The following is a 27752-nucleotide window of genomic DNA, read 5'->3' as shown; positions in this document are numbered from 1 at the left end:
GCAAATGGTTAAGAATCGTAATTAAATTAATTAAAAATCTACAGATAGGGGATGCTAAAAATATGGTGCGTACGAGAAGAGTTGCTACACTCGTTATAATTTATTACACTTAAATTCATTTTTCTGGATTCTTTTTCCAGTGTTTCGATGTGAGCAATATCCTTTAATGTATAATTGAGTCAGGCCTACTTGAATATAGAAAGGTTACTTTAAGACGAGTGCAGCATACCTGGAATGAAACTTGTACGTGATGCTTTCGACTATTTCAGAGAGCGCAATCATTTATACATCGATCGTAGCCTACATTTTTGGAATACAAGGCAGCTCGATGCTTACTCGAACGGATTTCCGTAAATTCTACACGAATTTATACCGAGACTTGAATCATTCATCGATGAGGCTATTTTACAAATTTGTTGTGTATGTACTCAGGGAAAAATTATATTTGAAATTAGAAAGCTCTACTATTACTGCCATTTTAGAATATTAAAAATGTAGCTAGGAAGCTATTCTTCAAATTTAAGAAAACAGTGTCAAGTACGTATTCAGGGATAAATTATATTTTAAATTAGAAAACTCCACTATTATTATCTCTATAGAATATTTAAAAAAAAAAAAAGAAAATATATACATGTCGAATTGAGTAACCTTCTTTTCCAAGTCGGTTAAAAATATTATTTACCTTTGTCATACTCATGGTTAACTAATTTCTCTTGCAAAGGCCAGTTTGATTGCCGTTTCATTAATTAAGTCCATCCTCTGCAAATTTGTTTAAAATTAACTATGTTTGCCTCCCCCAGTGTGACCAATATTAATTTCCAGTCGATTTGCGAAAATATTATAGCTTTTCCGATCGTTTCGACGACCAACGCAATTAATTCACGGGAACTTAATTAAAGGCAATCGACAAGGCAAACAGTTTTAATCGACCGTGACATAATTCACGATTATTATAACAAATGTCCGAAATTAGCGCGTAATAATCGAGTCGACATTGAGAGCATTTATTGAAATACGTGTTACGAGGATAAATCACACACGGTGTTGCATAAAAATGCGACTTCTTTGAAATCGCGCGAATATTACGCGGTAATGCATAACCTGGGAACGTTCGCTGTGAAATATGGCGAAAGCTATTAGCGTGGCTCGCCAGCCATTCTGCGAGTTGCCCTTAAAGGGTGGGTCCAAATGAAATTTTCACGAAAACCATCTGCTCCCTGAAGCAGTGAGTCGCGTACCTCTATCATTACCGTAATTCAGTTATCATCTTATTCGCTTTATCTCCGAAATTTAGTTCACTAATCCTTAGTAATCCTTATGCATAAAGTACGCATCGAAGTCTGTAACGGGCCCTAATTAGGATAATCATATGTTAAAAGTCTCTTTGGAAAATTTTAATTTAGTTTAATCATACGAAGGGTTATGCTGCTTGTTGGAAAAAGTAATATTGCAAGCGCTTCGAAGTAAAAATAATTGTGGAAGCAATAGTATGTAAATTAGTATGTCAATTAGTAAAGAAAAATATATAGAAAGGTTTTTACAAGAGGGATTTAGGATAGTGGTTTCTAATTATAATTATATATTATAATGAAACATGAATGATATTTAAAAAGCATAATTTTAGAATTTCTGTTGGAAGAAAAATCCTTTAGTTAACCTTGATACTGTTTTCTAATCATTCACAAATGGTATTGAAGTATACATAATTAAATATTGTCATGAAACATGAATGATATTTAGAAAGCATAATTTTAGAATTCCTGTTAGAAGAAAAATTCTTTAGTAAACCTTGATACTGTTTTCTAATCATTCACAAATGGTATTGAAGTATACATAATTAAATATTATAATGAAACCTGAATGATATTTAAAGAGCATAATTCAAAAATTCCTGTTAGAAGAAAAATACTTTACTTGAACTTCATTATATTTCCATATGTAAATGTCCTGGATCTTCTTGAGGCTTGAAAAATCTCGACATGGTTACGTAAATCTCGAAAGCTCTCGAATCGCGTAATTACAAAGCTTGTGCACGTTAATGGAGATTCATTGATGAAACCACTTGGAGAATCGTTAATCGAGTACACGTAAACGTCTGCCAAGAAATTAACTTCTTCGTGAATTGCGCTCGATCTCCGCTGCTACGCCCCCTGATTACGGAAAGGGTAGGGTTTCCAATTTAGGTGGTAGAATTTTAAGGAACCGTAATTGCATTTCACGGACGAGGAAGAATATCTGATCTCGGTCGCGTTCTATTTAAAACATGTTCCACCGCGTTCATGTTCGATACCGTTTTCATCTCTTCTTCCAAGTAACCTGACAGTGATAATAATACCCTTTCCCTGAGAAATCATTAACCCTAGGAAGACAGAGCTACGATGAGAATTCCTCGAACCCTGGCAGGATATCGGTAAACTTGAATGGAAAACGATCTGAAAATAAATATAACCAAGGAGGAGAATAATTTAAAAGGAAGTGGACCAATAATATTGAATAAAATACTTAGCTTTGATTTTTAACCCTTCAAGGTCCAGATTTTTTTATTTCAGTACAGCTCTGTCTTATGTTTTGATAATATAAAAGGAAACCAGTGTAAAAGGGAACCAGTGATATCGAATAAAATTCTTAGCTTTGATTTTTAACCCTTCGCAGTTCAGATATTCTGATTTCAGTACAGTTCTGTCTTATATTATGAAAATATAAAAGGAGTGGACCAATAATATTGAATAAAATTCTTACCTTTGATTTTTATCACAGGTAATAACAGCTTCCTACACTAGGAAAGGAACACTAACAAATCATAACATATTAATTTCATTACTGCCATTATTTTAACAAATTATATTTGATACTCAATTCAAGAAGAGTTAACTACCTATTTTATAAGAAAGTATAGACCAAAGTTCTTTAAATATATCTAGTTCATTAACAACTTGAATAAATTCAATAATAATATAACACCAGACATTTTATAAAATTTATTTCTTAAATTGTGTAAACTCAAAACAATCTTTTCGTTATTCGTCACATTTTGCGAACTGTCCCAGACAACAAAATTTGAATATTGTGTCAAAACTGGTCCTATTTCGGCGTAAAGTACGAACCCCAGGCTCACGACGCCTCTCTGAAATTCGTTGTTTGTTTGCTGTGCGTTGCAGAACGGTAGGCTGTTACAAAGGCGGTGTGTAGTTGGTTCGGTGTGCGCGAACATGGGAAACAAGTGCTTTAAGATGTTGTTCGAGCCGTAATACGACATCATGGTGGGACATCTAGCCGGTGAACATCGTTTGACCGTGTTATATTTAACGCAAACGATGGCCAGGTGTTTGGTGAACAGTAGTGAAGGAAATGTCCTACATGACACCACGTTGTAGGCTCTTTTTTATTTCTGGGAGGCATAGGGTGTTAGTAATCAAATATAAATATTCGTATCCTTTTTGTTTATTGAAGGACATTGTCTAAATTAAACGATAGGTTTAATGTTTCTAAAAATTTTTTTATTGCGAGTATATAAACGTGTAAAGTCTATTTGTGTACATATGGATAATGAAGGATTTATTTGAAAATATTAAAGGTGTCGTTTAATTTAGACAGAGTTCTTTAATAAACGTAGGGGGTACGAATACTTGTTGGAGTGACTATAGTGACTTCTTCAAACACGAGATTCTTCAATGTAAACTGGTAAAAGTTGCTCGATCAATTGTTCTTCATAGATGTCGTTTGTTTCGAGGACTCGTGGCTCGGGACCCTCGTGTTTGCTCTTGAGCACGTCGTCCATTGGTCCTTTTACGTCAGAGGGTTCATTCTGTAACAAGATACGAGTTAACATCGACTGGAAATAGAATTTAGAACAGGAAGATTTAAGGCTTCAGGCTTACCAATATTTATCTTTCATTTACAATTTTTTAAATTAATCATAATATAAATACTGAGAAGATAAGACCATTTTTACTTTTGAAGTTTATTGAGGAAAAAGAGTTTTTATGTTTCTTTAGGATCAAGTTATTTTTTAGGATCATAATTACTAGAATTGTCTATTCAAATTCCTCGAAAATTAAATTGATTTTAATTCAATATTCATTGAGTATGAAATGCTTTGATCAAATTAAATGCTTGCACAAAATGGGCTGCATCGATAACATATACAGTGTGTGCTATGAAACTTCCAACCTGCACCTATGATTCTTCAGAATCAAGTTATTTTTTAGGATCATAATTAATAGAATCGTCTACTCAAATTCCTCGAAAATTAAATTGATTTTAATTCAATATTCATTGAGTATGAATGTCTCTGGTCAAATTAAATGCTTGCACAAAATGGGCTGCGTCGATAACATATACAGTGTGTGCTATAAAACTTCCAATTTGCACCTATGATTCGGTTTTTTTCGGATCGATAGGATTATTAGAATAAATAAGCCTTCCACTTACAGTTTTTCGAAGTCGATTGTACCGCTGATTGTATATTCTCGGCCCGTTTTCACGATACCGTGGCATTTCGCTCGTCCCGTGTAGAATCAATGCAAACGTTCCCATTGTGCCGCTATTCCCTGCTGGACCGATCTGTTCTGGCGCAAGTAAATGCAATCAAACGTTGAATACGTGACAGGTTTAGCAACACTGAATAAATTGGAAACGATTCGTCAATCGTCCTTCCGACGAACGAACGGAAAACATCTGTCGCAAGAACGTAACAGTTGGTTAAGTAATGAAAATTAACGACCTCGTCGCGGATGTCTAGGATCCAGACGCCGCGCGGATCTTCTCCCCACGATGCAACGGACATAAATTTCCACTTCGCGAAACCGGCACTCGAGCTGTCCAATTTTCTAGGCTTCAGGATCTCCACCCTTGTCCCTTGAAAATAAATTGATTGATTGGCCTTATCGATTCTACATTATTTCGCGAGAACGACGTTATCTCCTCTCAAGAAGGATAGTGTGTACGTTCTTCGAAGATGAGGCTCTTCGTTCAGTGCTTTGGAGGAGCGAGATATTTTGTTTAAAATGTTGAAATTAATTCTGAAGTGACTCCATGTTGTAAAAGAAAATTTAGGGGACATACAGTCAGTCCTATAAATATTCGTAACATCTGTGTCTATTGCAAGAATTCGTCTCAATTAAATAACAGGTTTGATGTCACCAAATAAATTTTTCATTATAAAAATATACACGTGAAATGTTTATTCGTGTACGTATTTATAACGAAACATTTCATTTGGACATTTTTCGATAGACATACAAGTACGAATATTTATGGGACTGACTGTATTTCCACTAAAAGAATGAGACATTATTAAAAGTCCAGTATAGAACACGCGCAGACATATTTCTTATGACAAATTTAATTCTGTAAATATTCATAAATATTCAAGACTGTATTCAGAGATATGATCAAACTCAATTCTTGTAGTTCTTCCAGGAATCTATATTTAAAATGTTTCTTTTAGATAAAAGAGTAGAATTTTCACAACAAGAATTATTCAATAAAAGAATGGCAAATTTAATTCTGTAAAATACACAGTAAGTCCCATAAATACTCAAGACTGTATTCAGACATATAATCAAACTCAATTCTTGTAGTTCTTCCAGGAATCTATATTTAAAATGTTTCTTTTAGATAAAAGAGTAGAATTTTTACAACAAGAATTATTCAATAAAAGAATTAAGTGTACAAAAATGAAAGGATGAATTCAATTTTTGGACGGTAGTGCTTTCAAAAGTTTAAATACTGAAAAATTTTAACGGCAAATGAACCATTCATAAATTTCAGATTTTTCGAACACTCGAATTTTATTCTTCTCGCATCAGAAAGAGTAAGCGAAATTTTCTTTTCTGCCAAATAGGTCAGGAAATCGCGTGCTCCTGTTTCTGGTGAACGGAAGCGTGCCTGGACGTTTTTTGAATATGCCCCAATGACCCAACGCACGGGACATGGACTATTAATATATAACAGGTGTCCGTGAAACGTGCTCGGAATCGAACGTCACGACACAATGGTCGAGTTAATCCCTCCTCGGCGACCACGAATTATCCCGGTTGGGGCTGTTGAAGCGAAATCGTTCGCAATCCTCCGTTTTTGTAACGCGTCCAGCTTTCCTTTAATCCTATCTTTCTGAAGAGCCGGCTGCGAATGGGAAGTAATCGTGTAATCGATTGGTAAGAGGAAGTCAAGAGTGGAGTTAAGAGCACTCGGGAGTCAGGGTGAAAGAAATTAAACTTCCGTTAAGGATTTGCTTTTACAGACTCTTCTTAATGTCTCTTTCTCGAACTGTGTCAGAGGATAAAACGAAATATATATTACACAATACGAGTAGATAAGATCACTGCGTTAACTCATTCATTGCCAAGCAAATTTAAAGCGTTTTGCTTTGAGCACCAAGATTTAATACAGATATGTAATCTAGGTTATTATTTTTATAATAAAAAGTGATATTTAATTTGGAGACACGATTTAATTGGAAAAGAATGAAATGACCATAATATTCTTTGTAGAGAACAATTTTTAATCTACAAAATTTGAACTAGAATCAATATAAAATTTAATAATCGAGATAATTAGATAAAATTCAAAGGAATGTTCAACAAAAGAAAGGATAATTTGTAACAATCCTAGCACCTGAATTTTTAAATCATTCGACAGTTAACCCATTCTATGCTAGGCGAATATAAAGAATTTTCCCTCGGCGTCTCTAATTATGAGACATTGCATTCAACGTTGCTTTTCTTAGATTTCAGTTTCAGATGAATCCATCTTCCAACATTGTTCGGTTACGAGATCATAAATCTCGAGTTCCGACTGTTCTACCGCTCCTTGACACGAGGTGAAATCGATTTCAAGGGATGACACGCGGTTCACTCGCATCTGTGTATACTGTAAAAATGTTACTACCAAGTACCAAATATGTAACTGACAAACTGATATTTTAACGCGCAGTTTAATGCATTTTTAAAGTGCTGGCGTATCAGGAATGTCAAATCCGTTCAATTTTGATATGTACTCGACCTTTTTATTATTCTATGGTTTCATTTTTCATTCACTAGGTACTCTTCACTCTCAAATATTTTACATTCTTTTTTAGAAATTTATTTTTTCATGTTTTCTTAATTATTCATCTTTTCATGAATGTATTGGGAAGATATAAGGGAAGAAGTGTCGATTACTTCGAGCATTTAGTTCTACAGGGTGTCCCAGAATTAGTGTGAGAATCATAAATGGGAGATAAGGTAGCTGAGAAAATTCTGAAGAACAATTTCCTTTGCAAAAATGTCGTATGGTGCTTCGTTTTTGAATTATTAACGAAAAACCACCGACCAATCACACCGCTCAAGTAATCAGCCAATACTGGCTCGAGCCAATGCTCTCGCCGCTGAGCACGCGCTATTTAGGCGCTGTGATTGGTCGGTGGTTTTTCTTTAATAATTCAAAAACGAAGCACCATACGAAATTCTCGCAAAGGAAATTATTGTTCAGAATCGTCTCAGCACCCTGTATACAAGCAAATAAAACTAATAAAAATTAAAAACTACATAAAATACAACAGAAGCCATCAACTAGACGTTTAGAATCAAGCTTCGGCGCCAAAGAGACTATTCAATTAAACTCCAGAACAACGCCTGGAATTATCTGTCACGCAGAGTGTACATTCACGATTAATATTTAAACACTGCAAGGCATCTGAAGACCGTTACGCCAATTATATCCCAAGAATTTAGACTCGGAAAGACTAAAGAGTAAATTAGTACAAGGGCGTGGAAGAATTCGGTCGATAGGGACGCGCGAGTTATGCTTTAGCACAGTTTAAATTACTTTCAAGCGCATTTTTCGTCCGGGCTGTCTGCTCGCTCGTAATACACCTCCGCGTTATATTTCTTCTCGACTTTCGTTTCGCGATACGTTCACGGGCAACGAGCAACTTCAAAGCCCGTCAAGCCGGGGCAAATGAAAAGAGCATACCTGAGGGTGCAGCGAGATGCATCTGAAGAGCGCCGCGAAGACTGTACTCGAGGCTGACCTCGATCTCCACGTGTTCCAAAAACGTTATCTCGTTCCCCGTTGATCGGCACTCGTCGCCCACCTCGAATCGCACCCTCCTCGCGTTTCCATAAGCCAGGCTCCTGTCGATTCTAAATCAAACGAAGCGTTTAACTCGCGCGTGCATGTATTACATATTAATCGGGAGTTACATTCGCGTGGCAGCGTCTCTTGTCGATAGAACCGCTTGAAACTTCCTGGAATATTAGCTGTCGACGTCGCATCATGTTCTGGCTTCGACAGTCTATTCCAGGATTTTAAACGTTACTCCCTGGTTGAATTGGATACTGTTTCGTTTGATCAGAGACGATTGATTCGGAAATGTTCTCCTTGGAATGGGTCTCCGAGCATTATTTATTTATAAAAACGAGAATAATTCATTAATATGTGACAGCACATTTTTAGAATGGCCGAACAAAGTGTCGTATTTCGTCGTATCTCGTCGTATTTCGTCGTATCTCGTCATATCTCGTCGTATCTCGTCGTATTTCGTCGTATATCGTCATATCTCGTCGTATCTCGTCGTATCTCGTCATATCTCGTCGTATTTCGTCGTATCTCGTCGTATCTCGTTGTATTTCGTCGTATTTCGTCGTATCTCGTTGTATTTCGTCGAATTTCGTCGCCCGGCCTTTGCACAAATCTTTTTTTAAAATTCCCTTTATCATATATCTTTCAAATAAATATTGTAGAATACATAAATACAGTTGTAGCTTTCATCTAACAATACATAAAATTAATGAGAAAGAGTAGCCAAAAAATAATTGTTAGTGATGTTACAATTTCTACGCGTCTGGTGAAGGTAATCCATTTGTGCAGTGAATTGTAACACTGTCACAGTGTTACGATTAAACTGTGGGTGCTAATGGAAATTTATATTTTTATAGATACAGATGCAGCACAGAAACACGAATTAAATTATATTTTAGACACACGTGAAGAACAGAAAGTTAAATACAGTTATGTTTCGTCCAATTTCTTTTTAATTCGAGGATTTTAATGCGGAGGACTTAGTTCTGAATAGAAAACGTGTCATGGGAGAGACTACTACTTTTTTTTTCTGAAAGGGCGCCAACGTGCGAGGAACGTACGAAAAATCCTCGAGTCGTTCCACTTTTTTCGACTGCCTCCATGACGGTGCTGTAACGAATAGGTGAAGTGCTCTCTTCGGCATGTTGAATTTAACGACCTAAACTCACCGAGCTTTGATGCGCTTTTTAAAGAAACAAGGACAATCGGAGGGTCGCTCCGGGCTCTCGCTGCAAGAAATTTAAAGTGTCCTTAGCGCCGAACCGCGCAAATCGTCCTCGTCTCTCTCTTCCTGTCGAAAAACGCGCCTTGAAAAGTTCAAGAAAGACGAGTTATTTGAATTCGTGTTTTCTTGAACTTTTTGTTCGCCGCTTTCCATCAAAAGATCCGCAGTCTAGTTACGAATCACTGCGAACCGTTCGAATATTCGTCGTTTAAAGCACCGTAGGGAATCACGATTCTATCTGTGGTAATCCAAATGGACCGTGAGAGGTAAATCCTACCTGTGCGGTGTTTGCATGTGGTGAGTTCGGATAAAGTGAACTATGATCGATTAACGAACGCGAATTCTCTGGACGAATGGTGGTCCAACATAAACGATTCACATTCGACAATAACGGAAAGCGAATCCAATCCTTGAAACGAAACAAACGTTACATGGTATTTTCCTGATCTGATTTTTCTCTTTTTTATTCAATATGTTTTGAACAGTTGTATAATAGTTATGGTTCCTTTTTTTTTAATTTAATAAACTGTTAAGCAGGAGCACTGGTCGACAGCTTATTGCGGAAACTATTAATCCGATCGATATGATTCAGGTTTATTCAGAAATTACGCCATTTTCTTATTTTTTGAATTTTGAAAAAATCATTTTATGCTATAAACATCTAGTTCAAGAAAATTGTTAGATTTTCGATCTCAAATATACCCAGTGGTCAGAAACCTGCCAACCAGTCACCTGTGTTTCTTCTGTTTTGCAGAGGTCATAATAATGCCATTTCTGGGATATTGAAAAAACATATCGAAAGTTTTGGAGTGTTTCCTTATAAACCTTTTGTTGAATACACCTCTCTTAACACAGTGAATACGAATGACGAGATATTTTGTCTTTATTCTATCTCAAACTAAATTACGATTCAAAATGTTTGTTATTCCTAGACGATCAACCTTTATTTATTCTATCTGAAACTAAATTTAAATTCAAAATGTTTGCTATTTCGAAACTATCAACCTTTATCTATTCCATCTATCAATTTCATTTGGAGAAAAGCAATAACTGTTATTCCTGTCTTCATCATAAAATAAATAACAATAGACTACCAATCTTCATCCATTCCATCTACCAACTTCAGGAAGCCGAACGTTGAGGTTGAGTGACGAGATAAGACGAAGTACGACGAAATACGACACTTTGTTCGGCCATTTTAAAAATGCGCGGGCCCCGGAAGCGCGTTCTCAACTACATCTTCCACCTTAGTGTATTTCTTCGATGTTCTATGGAAAATGTACCCGTTACTGCGAATATGCGCAAGGTAAGAGGAATTCGGATGCAATTTCACTTACATTCTGGCGACGTCCACTTTGCAGATGGTTTTGTCCGGCACGGTGGTCCAATTGGAACCCGCGGCGACCAGCGCGTACGCGTTCATAAGTCCGAAGCCGAAACGTGAGTTGAACCAAAATCCAGCGGAGTTTCGGAACCAGCCTGGATTCTCCCTGAAAGTTGACGCAATTACGGGGCTTGCTGGCGCGAATGAAAGAACGACCGGCGTAAAATGAAACCGTTTCCGACGAACTGCGGAGTAATCTTTTTTTTTTTTACACGCAGCCAGGAAACCTATATTCCGCTTCGGCGTGGAGCGGTTAATTTAACTTCGTTTCTCCTTCAAACGATCGCATTTCCTCTTTCGAATGGCCCTGGACCCATCAAGGTGGACAGTTTGGCATAGATTGCCACCGAAATAAAATAACGGATTTATTCGTTGTTCAAAAGTATCCTTGGTGGATTGAAAAGGCTAGGAATTTTTAGAATAAAGTCAATTATATATTTTTTAATATTATGTATTATATGGTGAAAAATGCTATGAGGCGATGAAATGGGTGGGTAGTTACGAAATAAATATACCCCGTTACACAGCTTATGGGATATTTTTCTATATTTTAATATCTATTGGTTGGAACAATTAAAAGTGGAAAACGGAAAGTGGAAAGTGGAAAAGTGATAAAGTGCAAAAGTGTAAAGTGTAGATCATTAGCCCTGTGCAGTCCAAATTTTCTGATTTCAGTACATTTTTGTCAGATTCCAATAGTCTCAAAACAAAAGAACCCTTGGAGAACCTTGAAGAAATTTTCATTAACCCCTTGCAGTAAAAATTTTCTGATTTCGGCACATTTCTGTCGGGTTTCAATCATTTCCCATAAAATTTTTACCTCGAAGAGATTTTCATTAACGCTTTGCAGTCCAAATTTTCTGATTTCAATATTTTCTTTTGTTGAGTGACAGCAATTTCTGAACAAAATTTTTACCTTGAAGGGATTTTTATTAACGCTTTGTGCAGTACATAAGAACGCAAAGGGTGAATATAAGCCCCACAGCGACCGCGTTAATATCGTTATTAATTAAGAAGTAACGGAGCAAACGAGAAATATGTTTCGAAAGAAGTACCCAACGAGAGGTAACAGACAACACAATCGAGTGGTAAGGAGCAGCGACGGAACAAAACTAAAGGGTTGAATGGCGCAGCCACGTTGTGACTCTCAGCGACGATCAAGAAAAAGGCGACCGACGTGTTATTTTTACCAGAGAAGGCACGAATCCTTGCTTCCTGTTCGTTTCACCTCAATTACTGTTTCCCGTTGAACCGACGCGACCTACATTCCCATTTGCCGCGTAGCGAATAAGGATGACGCGATACTTTAATCCACCGTGATTCGCAATGTCCCGAGAAGAGAATGCGCGATCGACTCGTTTCCCATCGTCGCCAGAGAGCTTTCTCTGCGCTCAGATGAACGCTGTGAAAGGTTTTCCAGCGGCGAAAATCTATCGAAACCGCGTTCTTTGAATTGATCACGTGGCAATTGTCCCACGTGAATAAGGAAGAGATTGTGAAATTAAATTAAGATTCAAAATGTTTGTTATTCTTAGACTATCAACCTTTTTTCCCTGTGGGTCGGGGAACAGAATACGCCCACAGTAATCCCTGCTTGTCGTAAGAGGCGACTAAAAGGGACAGGCGAGACCGGGGGCTGTGGCACCCGCGGTCAGGTGGGGAGGTATTCACTCCCCACCGGAGATGGCACTCCTCCCTTCATTGGAGGGGAGAGGCGCGGGGGGGCACCGGTAGCGTTCGTAAGAGATCCCGGTGCCCCTCACCAATGCGCCGTGGCCGGCCATCGTGAGGTTTTAGTGGGTATTCCCCTTGATATGAAATCAAGGGGCGAGTCCCACACTACCCCCTCCTTATGAGGGGGCGTGCGTAAACGCATTTCCTCACGTAAAAAAAAAAAAAAAAAAAAAAAAAAAAAAAAAAAAAAAAACTATCAACCTTTATCTATTCCATATATCGATTTCAATTGGAGAAAAGCAATAATTGTTATTCCTGTCTTCATCATAAAATAAATAACAATAGACTACCAATCTTCATCCATTCCATCTACCAACTTCAGTTAAAGAAATGGAATAATTGTTATTCTTGTCTTTGCCATAAAATAATTTCGTTTCGTTGGAATGAAACTTGCTAATCAGACGATAATGGAAATCGTAGTCTTACCTGAGGGGACTGTACTCCGAGGTCCACACAATGAGATGCTGCACATCCCTCCACGTTAGATTCTCGCTGTAAGAATAACAAGCAGGTTATTCCATCCGCGTGGATACCGCAGGAAAATATTTGCTTCGTACTCTCGACACGGGGTCTCGTGTGGAATGTATTAATTAATTCTCAGTGATCAATTCGACCGAGGAATGTTTTGCGGTTATTAATTTAGTATATTACTAATGGCATCACCTTATGTGAAACCACTACTATTATATTTTTCTTAAATTTTCACTTTTTCATCAAAATTAGTTTAAAGTCAGAGTACGATTTTATTTTCTAAGAGCGATAATCGTTCCTCTCTTAGGAATGCATTAGAATAAAATGTTATTCATATCTAAACTGTAGATGTTTATGCATTTACAGAAATTTAAGCATGTATTAAATATAATTAGAATATAATGTAATATAATAATATAATAATATATACATAAATTTATAAGAATGTGCACAAATGCAAGAATATATCAAACATCAAGATACATGTTATACCATTTAGAAAATAGGACTGATATCTAAACTGCAGATGTTTATGCATCTATAGAAATATGTGAATGTATATAAATATAATTATAATATAATATAATATACAAATAAATTTATAAGAATGTGTACAAATGCAAAAATTCATTTACAACAAATTCACATACATAGATTCAAGTTTAATTTCTTTCTCCATATCTATCGAAATATAAATTTGCATAAATACCGACAGTCCACTTGCATCACGTCCGAAATGTACGTAAAGGTACCAACGGAGCGAACGAAGAGCGCATTCGTTAATGATTGAAAACAACATCGACGCGCGATCCAAAGTTTCGCAATCTAGTGCGTGTAACGTGGCCGTTCGTCGAGAATTTTTTCGCGAGCCGGGGTTGCGACGATAACTTTTTAATCGGGTCTTACGGGACCTCTTCCCGGGCACGGGAATGAATATATTCGCGATGCTTTTACATCGCGGGATTTCGAATTTCCGGGTAACAACGTTCCTCCGCGAGTGAAAAAGGGATTATAGAATCTTCCGCGTAGAAATATTCAGAAGCTTGAAAGAATTTCAATTTAGCTCGGAGCTGCTTCAACTTCCGCCCGTTGCCGCCCTGATCGAGAATTCTCGAAATCTTCGAAACTGCTTGAAAACTCGACGTTGGAAGCTTAATCGCGGCAGGTTCTTCGGCGAGGCAAATAAATCTAATGACTCTTCTTTCGAAACGGATGAACTCCGTTGTAAGTATGATAAAGGCTGAGTTAGAGAGGAAAAGTTTCGAGAAAGAGGCTCGAGTTAACGGCGGTCGAGTTTCGTACTTTACTTGCAGCGCCAGCGCCAGTATTCCCGCGGCTAATGGCGCGGATGCGGAAGTGCCCGTGTGTCGCGTCGTGCAGGTGTTCCTCAAGTCTGTGGTCGCCTGAAAGCACGGAAACGGAATCCATTGAGTTATTTCGTTGCTCTGCTAACTCCATTCCGGCTTAATTCGTTATCCGGAAGTCGGGACAGAATTTGCCTTTAATTATTCCCGACCGTTACACAAATTCTCAAAGTATTTACGTGTTATTCGGTTGTGTACACGTCGGTTTCAACAACGCTGCGAGGTATTATGCGAATAACTACCGAGGTATAGCATTTACATTAGGCGTTGGACGTTTTGCGTAATATGCTATGGATTATGGAACGAGGGTTGTTCGGAATACTCTGTCTGTTCAACTTGCTAGAATTTTTATTCACTTGGGGAGTGTATTCGGTTTGAATAAAATATAGTTTGGTAATGTTATTGTAGTTTCTACCTTCTGGATCTGTTCTACTCGGTCGAATTTGTGTTTAATTTTTCCTTGATGGAGATCTCTGTATTTTGGAGGGTTATTTTAATTATCTTTAACATACTAGAATTTTTATTCGGTTGGTTCAGTTAATTAATATAATAAATGTATTTTCAAAGTGTAACTTACTATCATCTGATCGTGATAAGCACCGCTGCTATACGTGGTCGCCATGGTTGCAGCACAACTTTCGCCGTACCATGGAAATCTTCCGGTTTGGCTGGCCGAGCCCACAGCGATCGTGTAAATGCTTCCTACGTACCCATCGCATCCACAATTGTCCCCTTTGGAGCCACCGTTTCCGGAAGCCCACACGTAAATGCTTCCCCTCCCTTCACGTCCCTAAATAATGGAAGCAATGGACGCTAAAATTCCATGCACAAATATAATAATCCTTTTGTTTATTTTCTCTTGTAATACTATAGATTCTTCTTGAAATCGGAATGCATTCGAAAATTTCTACTAACGTCAAATTTAGTTTACAGACAATTTGTGACTAGATAATCAAATATTTATTCTTTTCATTTGTAAATCAAACATTTACACACAAACATCTTAATGTTACAAACATTTTAATTGATTTAACATGTTATATTTCATTAATATCTTGACTAATTTGAAATACTTGTCTCTGTTGTTAAGGAACAAATATTTCACTTTATTTATTGTGTTATTTATGTTTGTTACTTCAAGGATATCATTCAAATTTATTCTCTTTGACATGTAATATCCAGAATGAATTATTTTTAGTTCTTCTGGACTTCCTGACTTCTCTTTTAGCCTGTTCGCATCAAACTTTGTAAAACTACACTTTGTAAATTATTTTAAAAATAAACAATTACTTAAATCCAAACAAAAAATTAATTTCCTTATTTTCTTTAACATTTAATAACCAAAATGAATGTTCTCAGTTCTGGGCTTTCTGACTTCTCTTTTGAACTGTTCACATCAAACTTTGTAAAACTACACTTTGTAAATTATTTTAAAAACGAACAAGTACTTAAATCCAAACAAAAAATTAATTTCTAGATACAAACCACCCTAACGCCCCTTTCTATCGCTTCCGTGGCCAGTCTACCGGGTGCCTCCAAGCTTCTCCCGTCGTCCGCGGGTCCCCAGGAGGCGGTGTAAATATCCACCGCTTCGGGTTTGTATCCGAGCGCCTCGCCCTCGACGCGATCGTTCACCACGCCGTCGAGGAGTTTGATCCCGCCAACGGAGGCCTCGAACGCGACGCCCACGCCGCATTTCCGGTTGTTTGCCTCCATCGCTATTTCCCCGGCGCACCTCGTCCCGTGACCGTTCATCCCTTGGGGGTGTTGTCGTAGCAACGTGTGAAAAGGGCAATGCATGATCGAACCGGGGGCTCGGAGAAGAAGTAAACACGACTCGCGATGCCTCCAGGAATTTTCCGTTCCAGAGGATCGCGTATCGTGTAACATTCACGCGAAGTCAGTTGTAAATTTTTTAGCGCTGTTTAATGTTGAAAACGTCCGCGATAGGGGAATTGTAGGAATTGTAGTTCCCGTTGAGACTCGCGAAATGCGTTTGGCTGAGAAATTTTAGATTTAAATGGTAGCTGGGATGAAAAAGAGCTCTGGGAGTTGTGTTGTATTAACGGCAACAGATGGACTGGACCATTTGTGACCTAGTTTATATCGAGACTGATTTAACACGTTCGTTAGCAGATTCATGCCCTTGAAAATTTCTACCGAGATCAAATTTTGCGGACTATTGGAAATTGCAAAGTGAAACATTTATTGTGGTATTTAGCTTTGCAACTTTGTCAAAGTTCAAGTATTTTATTTAAATAAATTTTCTGGACACTTAACTTTCAGAATTAATTTTTTTTTAAATTTTTCAGTGACCCTTGTTTCCATTGTTGATCATAGAAATTGATTGAAGTGTCGAACAGTGATGCATGACATTGTAAGGTTGGGTCCAAAGGGACTTTATACTTATTATGCAAATCTTATAATAATTAAATGCTCACCTGTTACCTCGTATCTTGGGAGGGGGTCGTTGTCTCCCTCGTTTACATCGTAGCTAATGTATGGATCCTGTGAAAGTTTTACAATAAATATAAAAATGTGTACATGGCAAGATTATTATTGATCAGAAAAGAATTTATTAAACATAAAGCTTTCAAATTAGAAAATCTCCTAGAAGGTTTCAAAAACTGCATCGATTCCAAGGGGTTGAATTTTAAGTAACCTGTAGAATGCAAAGGGTCTTACAATAAATATAACAATGTGTACACATTGCAAGATTATTATTGATCAGAAAAGAATTTATTAAACATAAAGCTTTCAAATTAGAAAATCTAGAAGGTTTCAAAAACTGCATCGATTCCAAGGGGTTGAATTTTAAGTAACTCGCCCTGTCATCTGTGGAGTGCACAGGGTAGCTCGAAGCAAAATTATCCATACTCACATAGTTGTTCCGTAGATCGTCGTGCGTGTACTCCAGTCCATCGTCCAAGACTGCGATCCTAACGCCACGACCAGTTATTCCCAGTCGGTAGAGGGGTAGAACGTTCAAGTCGAGCTTGGGGAGAACTTTGTTCGATCGCGTATCTTGCTGCAGCAGTTGATAAAGAAACATTATCTTATCAAGCGTTGGCACCATCGAACACTTCATCAACTTTCCAAAATACAACTTTACCGACTATCGATTCTCTTCTATCGGCGTTATCATTATAAAAAAAGACAGAATCGTGGGTGCATAGTTCAGACGTATTGATTTATTACCAAGTACCACTCTTGATCCCAGAGTTCGTCGTTGAACATCAATTTCGGGTCGTCGGGATCGTCGGGCAAAAATTCGTTCCATTCTTCGCTGTCCTCTATGGAGTTTGAGCGATACCGATCCACTTCGAGTCTCTTGTCTCTTATCAGAGGCTTCTCCGATTCCCAGCTCGCAAATGGCACGTGATCGCGTTTGTGCCGCTCGATCACCTGCTGCTGATCCGCCCAAATAATCTACCAGGAAGAAGAATCGTGTCAATAGAATTTTATAGAGACCCTGTTCTATTGGAAACCCATTGTTCTTTAGGAGTAACGGCGGCAAAAAGAATCTCGAATACATGTGTTTTCCTTGGTGATGAACCATCGGTTACGCGGGACACTCAATTCAGCAGGTTTCATTTCGAAGGAAATATGAGAACCATTTGCTGGAGCTTTTCAGTGGTGTGACTTGGATTCGAATGAACATTGAAATAAAATTTGTTGTACACTTGAAATATTTTTCTAACAAGAATTGAAATTAGTTAAGAAGTCAAATTATTTTTCTAATAGAACACTTGAATTATTTTTCTAACAAGAATTCAAGTTATTTAAGAATTATTTAAGATTACTTTTCTAACAGAAATCAAATTTCTTTTTGGACTGAAGAAGCCTAATTATATAAACACTTGAATCATTTTTCTAACAAGAATTCAAATTATTTTTGTAACAGAAATCAAATTTCTTTTTGGACTGAAGAAGCCTAATTATATAAACTCTTGAACCATTTTTCTAAGAAAGAATTTCACTTCGAGTAGTTTCGTGCAAACATAAATTTTAGCGATTCTTCCAAAATAACAATACTTTTTCGAGAACTTGGGACGATTACCTTGACGCTGGAATTGAGTGCTTTGGTCGCGCGAATCCCGCCTCGCTTCCTGTGACCGCAGCTGTCGTCCTTAATCCATACGTACGTATCTTTGAATCCCAGGACCTGAATCAAAAATACACGAAAAATTCCAGAAGGCTTCTCCCGCCATATTCGACTGGAATCGTTATTCCCTCGAGATTATCGTCGGCGAACGCGTTCCAAACAACAACAGTTACACGAGGCCGGCGGAAATATTGCTCGATAAAAATTTAAATTAACACGGCGCCAATATTGGATATCCCATGCGCAATATTGGGTTTCGTTTGACTCATCTTGTTGCAATTTTGTTCGTTTCCAATTTAACAATTGCTGGAAACGATACTGCGCCGCGCGGACGGGGGAGGGAATTTTTGCGTGAAAACGTTATCAACGGAAAGTAGGCTTATCGGAATTTATCGGACCGCTATCGGGAATTGTAATATCGGTGAATGGATAAAAGTTTCTGTCAAGTTTGTATTGCTAATTCGCGAATGTTTACGTGTGGAGTGAATGCGTTTAATCTACACGATGATTCAGTCAAGGATATATACTTACAAATCATTCAATTAATATGGGTATTGATAATAGGATTGTATGTCATTTTTGTTTTTCAAAAGTGAAATAAATGTAACTAATTCTTTTCGGTACCACGATTTTTAATACCGTGCAATAGTTATTCTGCAAACTTTAACTGTGGCCTGTTCCAAAATCTAATTCTAATTCGAAAATCTTTTCAAAATGTTTACCAAATTATTTAAGAAAAATTGCCATATATAAAATTAAACTCAGATACTTTGAAATCATTAAACTAATATGGGTATTGATAATAGGAATGTATGTCAATTTTCTTTTTAAAAATTCAATAAATCTATTCAAAATGTTTACATTCAATTAATATGGGTATTGATAATAGGAACGTATGTAATTTTTCTTTTCAAAAGTTAAATAAATGTAACTAATTCTTTTCGGTACCACGATTTTTAATACCTTGCAATAATAATTCTCCAAACTTGTCCTGCTCCAAAACCTAATTCTAATTCAAAAATCTTTTCAAAATGTTTACCAAATTATTTAATCAAAATAAGCATATGCAAGATTAAACCCATAATAAATACAATATTGTCGAAATTCCCTCAGAAGAACTCCGAGCCGTCAACCTCTGTGATAGACACCCACCCTTTAGAGTCCCTAATCGCTACTAGTCCGATTAGAAGCTGTTGACGATGGAGAACTCAGTCGCGAGCAGTTTGCCCGTGAAGGCTACGCGAAGTAAGACAATTTTACCCTCGATTGGTGAGCGGTTGCACTGTCCCCTTAAATCGAGCACCCTTGCTGCTCGCGCGCCAAGGGTGGCCCACCGCGTCATTCATTCATCCATTGTTTTATTAAAGTAACTAAATAAAGCTATTACACTAACGTTTGCTTATTAACAATATACAAATTTGTCTCATGCCTAATAATACACTTTTTCTTCACTCTTTCGTTTCAAGGTACACATCCATTTTGGTTTTATATATCTATGCTACTTACTTTCTAAAGCAACATACTCTAAAATAACAGCCTAAAATAAGCCCATAATTATGAAAGTAGTCTAAGTCAAAATTAAAAAAAGAAATGAGTTTATCAGTTATTTTACACCACATTATTTTAAACTAAATCAACTCGATATATTTTGTTTTCAAAAATTATATGACTTTCATAATTATAGGCACATGTATGAAAAAAAAACTCTTAACTTCTAATTAGACCTTTGTAAATTTATACATAGACTAGAATAATGCAAGCCACCGCGTCGCGACGTTTTCAGCCCTTCGAACGTTCGAAAGGGACGCTTAGACCAGGAGAGCACGAGGAGATAGTTGGTCTGCAAACAGGGAGAGAAAGAGTGAGCCGAATGGGTTTCGGGGGACCGACCCATCGAACGTCTAAAACGGCGTATCGTAACGTTATTATTATCCAGCGCCACGTGGTGTTTTTGTACGGCATCCGCATGTGTCGTTCCTCTTCTATGGGAGGGGGACCACCTGGCCCGATTCACTCATGGAAGAAGCCACGATATTTCCGTAACGACCGTACCTCGTGCCTTTTTATTTCGATCCACCTCCTGGCACTCGGATTTTCTGACTACGTGACTCCTGATAGTTTATCGATCCGCGTTCTCCTCCCGATGACTGTACCCACGCTCGTGTTACACGATATCGCGCGACGCGTGGAAGTACGTGCGCGAGTACTGATAATTACAGGTGCAGCGAAGAATTTAAAAATATTTAACAAATACTGATTTAGTATTTTTTTAAATTTAGATAAACGTGGCACTCGAGCTTAAGTTAAGTTACTCAATCTATTTTAACCCCTTCAGACCAGAATGATTCTTTTTCTCGTAACTAACGTAATTCAATTTTTAGTGTTTTCAAATATATGAACTTCTTGGTTTTAGTATATAAATATTTTTTTCAATTTTGTGTCGTCGATTCTGGACGCCAGGTCCGAAAGGGTTAATTATTATTTTATTGACTCAGGGAGCCAATTTGAATTTCTTTCGGCAGTTTTCTTTAGCGAAACACGTAAATTTATTTACAGAAACATGTGTTCGAGAATCGTTGCAGTGAAGCATTATATGTAACGTTACGTCAGCGTAATAAATTCTAGAATTTCATATTATCGATACACTGGCTTTCTATGAATGTTGTATGCGTCCCAAACGACGCGAGCGTTAATTATAAATATCACAGTGGACTGTGGATTACGAGTGTCGCGTAAAATCCAATGCGTCTGTTCGTTAAATTTTGATGTATATCTCCTCTTTCCGACGTAATCTCATATCCTGTTGCATCGCGTTAGACACTTTCATGTTTACGCTGTTCGCTTGAATATCACGGTGAAAGGATTCGTAAAATATTCCAGAACAAAAAAATTACAATGTTATAAATTTGCAGGAACGAGACTTTCCAGATGATTTTCATTTTCCTACGTTATTGGATGAGTTTCCACTTCTAAAAAGGAAAATTACCATTGAAACAATTAGGGGGACGTTTCTTTTACATTAAATTCAAACAAATATAATCACGAATCAACTTTGCTATTAAAAAATTCAGTAGTAGCAATTTTATGCGTAATTTAGCTAAATATGTTACATAACGACATGCTGTGATTTTCTCCATTTTTTCTGATTATTATTATTATTGTGCAAATTTTCAGTACCTGATCGAAAACAATGAATTGGTCCACAGCGAGCTGATAAATAATAAACAAGTTACTTTCCGGTCCTAATACGCGAAACGCTCAGAATTTGCCAACTTCTCTGAAATATCTTCAGCAAACCAAGGCCAGGGACAACGGAAACCACCCCTTGTCACACGGTTCGCCCCCATTACGAGTTTCGATAGTCCCGCAATCGACACGGCCGACCGCCCGATAACTTTCTACATTAATTAACAATCGAAGACATTTTAATGCATTCGCGTCCGCGAGAACGCGATAACGCGCCAGGGAAATCACGTGCAATTTAATTGTCGCAAAGCTCTCGCGAGTTCGACCCCTTCCCGGCATCGCGATACCGTCGGATATCGCGTGGTCGCGCGATAGGCTCAAGAGCGACCCTAATTTTCGCGGAAACACAATAGCGCGGGAAACAAAGACCGGAGAAATCCGCGGCGAGCGTTATGAAACAATAATCCTGCATCTGCCACCTCCGGGCCCGTCCTCCCGGCCTCCCTCGATCGTCCACTCGCGAAATAAAAACGCTATAAACCGGTATCCATTATATTTCCAACGTATTCAGCCAGAGGGAACGCGTTCGATCGCCGCTGCCGACGAACCGAACGATAAACGACTGAATATCTCCTCTATCGCCTGGATACATGGTCCTTTTTTTTTTTTGGTTCCATCGTTTTGTTCACTTTTTTTTTTATGCACAGTTTTGGGGCACCGGATAAACGATCGATGGACGGGACACGCGAACGAATCGCACGCGGCGTAAGCAGCTACGGATTTTTATCTACGCATCGTGCTATCGATGATATCACGGTTTCCGGCGAGCAGGAAGTCGAAAGCGCTATTTACATCCGTAACATGATTTATTGGCTGGGTATTGTTCGCCTGGTTGGTTGTTATCGGGCTGAAGTCCCGGCTACGGAAAGAATTTTGCTACTTTTTCGGGAATTATTATTATTATGGTAGTTTTTCGATGTATTGTTCGTGTGTTTATCAATGTATTTCTTTGATAGGTTTGAAAAGTAGCAGTACTGTCTGAGTAGGTTCAGACCTAGGTTTTTGTTGGACGCGTTCACGCGAGAAAATTCATTTAATGGGAATTTTAAGTTACATGGTGTGGAATGTGATGAAAGTGTTAATCCATATACTGTCTACACGGAAATACTGTCTGAGCACGTTTAGACCTACTTTTTTGTTGGACATTATCACGCGAGAAAATTCATTTAATGGATATTTCAAGTCACACGGTGGGGTATGTGATAAAAATGTTAATCCATATACTGTCTACACGGAAATACTGTCGGAGCACGTTTAGACCTACTTGTTTGTGGGACACTATCACGCGAGAAGCTGTAATTAACAATATTTTATAATTTACACCCTGAAAATTCATTTAATGGTTATTTTAAGTAACAAGGTGAGGTATGTGATAAAATTGTTAATGCATATACTGTCTACACGGAAATACTGTCTGAGTAGGTTTGGCGTAGTTGTTGATTGGGGAATATTGAATACTGTTAGATACAATCCCCAACTCGTAATGAGATATATGATAAAATTGTTAATGCGTATGCTGTCTACACTGAAATACTGTCTGAGTAGGTTTGGGGTAGTTGTTGGTAAAAGCAGAAATATTGAACACTGTTAAATAGATTAGGTGTACAAATGAATAATCGAAATTATTTTAAGCAGTATTAAAATCAATTTTAAAATCAATTGATTTTCCCTCCCTTTTGCGGCTATATAGTGTTGACATATTGCTATTCAAACAACAGATAATTTGGCGTAACATAACCTCCAAGAATATTCCGTTTAGTAGAGTCGAAAATGGCAACGGATAATGGCTTGACGACTTTATCGTGTCCAAAGACGTATCATTTTTCCGAGATGGAATTCATCAGCTGCCTGAAAGATGGCTTAAAGTTGTAGAAAGTAACGGCGAATACTTTGCTTGAATAGTTCAATTTTCTTTCTTTTAAAATAAACCTTGAATGTAGCTGAAAAATTTGGATTATTCATTTGTACACTTAATAATTTCTTAATAATTTTAATATTAAAATTCTCTTCCTCGTGATGCACCGTGTCTATCCCAAATAGGTCGCAGAACCGTCGAAACCGAAACGTCGTTTCCTATTCACCGTTTAATTTAATAAACTAAGACCGCTCGAATTGTCGTCCGTCCCGATCGTGCCATCGACCAAACCAGCTTCGCGTATTTGAATTAATAATTTCCAGCTATGAATATTTATTCACGATTTCAGCGGTCATTTCCATGTTACGTCGCTTAAAATAACTCGAAGACGAAAGGGAAACGCGTACGTGCCGGTATCCACGGGAGCTTAATTCGCGCTCCAATACCTCGTCGGAGAATGTCGATTCGGCGTGCGGCTTTTAGCGAATATTTACACGCGCCTGGTCCGCGACGTTTCTTCGTTGGTTCCATCACGGTCCCGTTCGTTTCCAGAACGCGAGAAGCACCCTCTCAACTTACTTTCCCATCAAGGTCGACACCGTCATCCGCGAGTGTCAGCCGCGGCACGTTCGGCGACGCCTTAAATTCCAACGCGGGAGCACTTCAAACTCGAATCCGTCCGTTACATGATAATGGCTTCGTTCCCTCCGACCCCGTGGCAATCGAGGTTCCGCGCTGTCCAAAACTACCCTCGAGACGAGGCACCTCTTCCCTGTTTGTTAACCGCCCCCCGAAAATGGCGGCGTACGTGAGAACGAGGGATGGGCGCGAGAAATCAGAGGCGCTCATTACTTCGCGATCACCGATTCGTCTTATCAGCCGGTCGAATTACGCTGGAACGTCTCCCCTGCGGGAAAGTCGGAGAGACCGAGGCGATCCAGGTCGGTTTGTAACAGTCTTCGGGCGAACGACTGATTCCACCAAACCGAGGAGAAAGAGACGCCGGATGAAGGAAGAGGGAGACGGAGGGAGTATTTTCGCAGTCCATTTGTTTTGATCGGATTTCGAACTGTCTCTGGTAATCCCGCGACAGTAAGCTCCCGCAGGCGTCGTCAGATTCCAATGAAAACCCTAACGCCCCCATCCGCTGCGGAACAGAGACACCTTTCGTCGTGTTCGTGCTAGGACCACACCTTCCACGTGGATTTCTGCCTCGTTCCTCTCTACGAGCTGTTTCTGCTGTCACTGTTTTCGGGAATTTATAGTCACTCCTATAAGTATTCGTACTATTGAAAAATTGCTACGTGATTATTGAAAAAATTTCTTTAAATTAAATAGTAGGAAAATGTTTCCAAGTGTACGTCCGTATAAATATGTTGATGTATATATAAATATACATATAAATTCCATTTTTCATTTTGCCATACAAATTAGAGATGTGAATTTGAAAAAAATATCAGCTTATAGGGTATGATAAGACGAAACTTTTTTCTATTTACCGTTTATTCGTACGACGTTTAGTTTCGGAAATAAAAATTGAAAACTTAGAAGACTCTTTGAAAAACTAGCAATTCAATTTTTGCAACGGACTTATAACTTTTCAATTTTTATTTTCGAATCTAAGCATCCCACGAATAAACTGTAATTACAAAAAGGTTTCGTTGCATCATTCCCTATAAGCTGATATATTTTTTTAATTGATTTAACGAATACAAACGTTTCTCTGAGTCAAAGGGTTAACGAGAAGCAAACTGATTTTCGCATCGCTCCCATGAAAGAACATTTCCCGAGACGAACAGTCTTACAAGATGGCGAACACGATCACCTCCGTGCAGCGATAATGCGCCACAGAAATGCGCAAAATTTCTCCCCTTTCGGGCCGCAGAGCTCGTAGGAAATTCCACAAATTTCGTAGAAATTGCGCACGGATCGTGTCATTAGGCTCCCCGGGGCGATAATCGCTTGTGTATCGTTTAACGTCGTTGCGGTTCCCTCCTGAGAACGCTTTATTGAGCCGGGCTGCGTGCGTGTTGCTCGAGATTTCGCGTTCCCCGCCACTTGCGGACTGCAAATTCAATTATGTACATTGAATGCGGCGCAGGGTGGAAGTTTCGTTCGGCGAAGGGTCGCGCAGCTCGCATCACGGATCCCCGAACAGCCAGATCTCGCTGTTTAGTCGAGCGTTTGCACGTCGATATCTAACTGGGGAATGTCTGTGGCAATAATGATAGCATCGGTTTGCTTGTACAGACGCGGGACCGTAAACAATCTCCAGGATGGGAACGGAACATGCACGGGCAAATTACGCGCGGGTGTATTGCGGGCTATGCAAAAAAAAAGAAAATTGGAATTGGAGATGTGCAGATGTTGGCGAAGGAGGGAAACAAGTTGAAGAGGAATGTTCGCGTTAACATCTTCAGACCTGGCGTTCACAGTTAAGGACACGAAATTTAAAAGTTATCGTTTAGGGCGAACGTTCTTATTTGTGGAAATGAAGAAAGACCAGTGTTTCTCGAAAACTAAGGTATTAGGATTTTTGTTTTTATTTTTTTCCATACTAATTTTAGTTCAAGCTAAAAATTAAATTACATTAGTACGAGGAAAAGAAATAATTCAGGACTGAAAGGGTTAGGTCTAAAAATGAAATTACGTTAGTAAGAGGAAAAGAAATAATTCATGTCCAATTTGTTATAGGAAGAGTATATATCTTTTCCGTGACGTGATCACAAACTCTCCCTCAGATGGTCTTAAATCTTCAAATTCGAAGGCGTCGTCTTTTCGAGCCGCAAATGATTGATCTTCGAGTTGCATCACGTGGAATATCATAAGAATCGTAATAAGAAGCACCGAGGATCAATCATTTGCGGTTCAAGAAGAGGACGCGTTGGAATTTGGAGATCAAAGACTATCAGAGGTTTATTGACACATTGCCAGAAAATATCTCGAAAGTTTCGTTTCGAAAAGAAGAATATACCCTGTAAGAAGGAAATAACCACTTGGAATATACAGAAAGTCCCATAAGTATTCGTACCCTCTACATATACGTGTGTTACGTGCCGATATTTTCATTTTTATTTTTCTTGATTTCGTCGGCAGGAATGTGTTCGAGATGGTTTACCATCCCGAATTCGTTCTAATCGAACACAAACCTAGCCTTTGACGGTAGTTTATTAAATTCATTCTTGAACAAAGATACACATTCTGCTGGCAGTGCCGCACCTTGTATAAAGTTTTGTAAATATGTTCAATTTGTTAATATTTTAATAGGTTTAGTATTGTAAATATGTTAAATGCGTTGCTTGTTACGAATGAAAGGCGTTAAATCATGTAATGTAACAGTGGCGTATACATGTATAATTGTTGGAAAGAAAAGCACACCGAATATTACCATCGCGTTCAAATATCACGGTTACAGATATCATTGGATGAAGGACATGTAAATATCGCGCATTTAGGTTAAACACAACACTTTACAAAATTTTTGCTAATAGATTCACCTTGTAAGATAAAAATTTTAATACAATTTTAGACAGACACAGGTCAGTTTTTCGTTAAAAGAATTTCATTGTGAAATGAAGAAAATAGAATTTATATAAAGGGAAGATCCAAAGGCTTTCAGATTTCTTCGTTAATTAATTCTCCTTCTGTTCCATTTCTCCTATTATTTTACGAAGAATTAACAAGATCTTGATTGTATCTGCTATCTATACGTCCTCGTCTCCTGCCCAGAAATTTCCCATGGCACCGTGACCAGAAGAATTCGCGTTCCAGGAAGATGTCGGGTACCGGTATGCGCGGTTTACCGTTTGTTTGCGCAGTCAGCGCGCATAGCCGGCATATAATACACCGAAAATTGAATCGGTGAGGGCAATCTTTGGAACTATGCCACGTCAAGCCCGACGTCAAAGTCAAAGTTTTAATTGAAATCAACGTCGTAACCAACGTCACGTGAATTTGGTCAAAGAGAGGGCCGACTAGTTTCATGTACTCGATCTCACTTAACTCTTGAACCTATTAGTGCTGTATCGATTATGTTATGCGTTGGAATTATGTGGCTAACACGCGGCGCTACTCGCAAGTGTGCGCGTAAACTAGTACCTAATTTCGCAGCGATATTGCCCAGGAAATATCGAGGTCACTAATAACATCGTCATACGTCGATCTAATGGAATCGGAACTTTAGAAATGAAACTGCTGTAGAAATTGACAGCGTTGACAAAACTCACGAAGTGCAGCAGAGAGAATCGAGTTCGGAAACATAAAATTCCCGGTCGTCCCCACTATTGGGGGATGTAGTCCTCGAG

The 27752-nt window shown here is 38.3% G+C and overlaps 1 protein-coding gene across 1 annotated transcript in view; it reads right to left on the bottom strand.

Moving 5' to 3' along the window:
• Positions 1-2967: 2967 nt before the first annotated feature.
• Positions 2968-27752, bottom strand: part of LOC128878474 (neuroendocrine convertase 1-like) — a 33983-nt gene continuing 9198 nt past the window's right edge. Inside the window, exons 3-15 of the mRNA XM_054126706.1 lie at positions 18303-18407; positions 17441-17671; positions 17124-17270; positions 16684-16750; positions 15728-15999; positions 14820-15032; positions 14181-14281; positions 12834-12899; positions 10627-10779; positions 7957-8126; positions 4724-4857; positions 4432-4563; positions 2968-3805 (exon numbers count right to left, since the gene is read on the bottom strand). Coding sequence (XP_053982681.1) covers positions 3653-3805; positions 4432-4563; positions 4724-4857; positions 7957-8126; positions 10627-10779; positions 12834-12899; positions 14181-14281; positions 14820-15032; positions 15728-15999; positions 16684-16750; positions 17124-17270; positions 17441-17671; positions 18303-18407 — 1944 coding nt within the window. The 3' untranslated portion in view covers positions 2968-3652. The remainder of the gene's footprint in view (positions 3806-4431; positions 4564-4723; positions 4858-7956; positions 8127-10626; positions 10780-12833; positions 12900-14180; positions 14282-14819; positions 15033-15727; positions 16000-16683; positions 16751-17123; positions 17271-17440; positions 17672-18302; positions 18408-27752) is intronic.

This window comes from Hylaeus volcanicus, chromosome 6 (genome assembly GCF_026283585.1).
Source record: "Hylaeus volcanicus isolate JK05 chromosome 6, UHH_iyHylVolc1.0_haploid, whole genome shotgun sequence".
In the NCBI taxonomy this organism is placed as follows: domain Eukaryota; kingdom Metazoa; phylum Arthropoda; class Insecta; order Hymenoptera; family Colletidae; genus Hylaeus; species Hylaeus volcanicus.
Note: the sequence above shows the minus strand (reverse complement) of the source record. Positions and strands in the feature narration are given on the sequence as shown.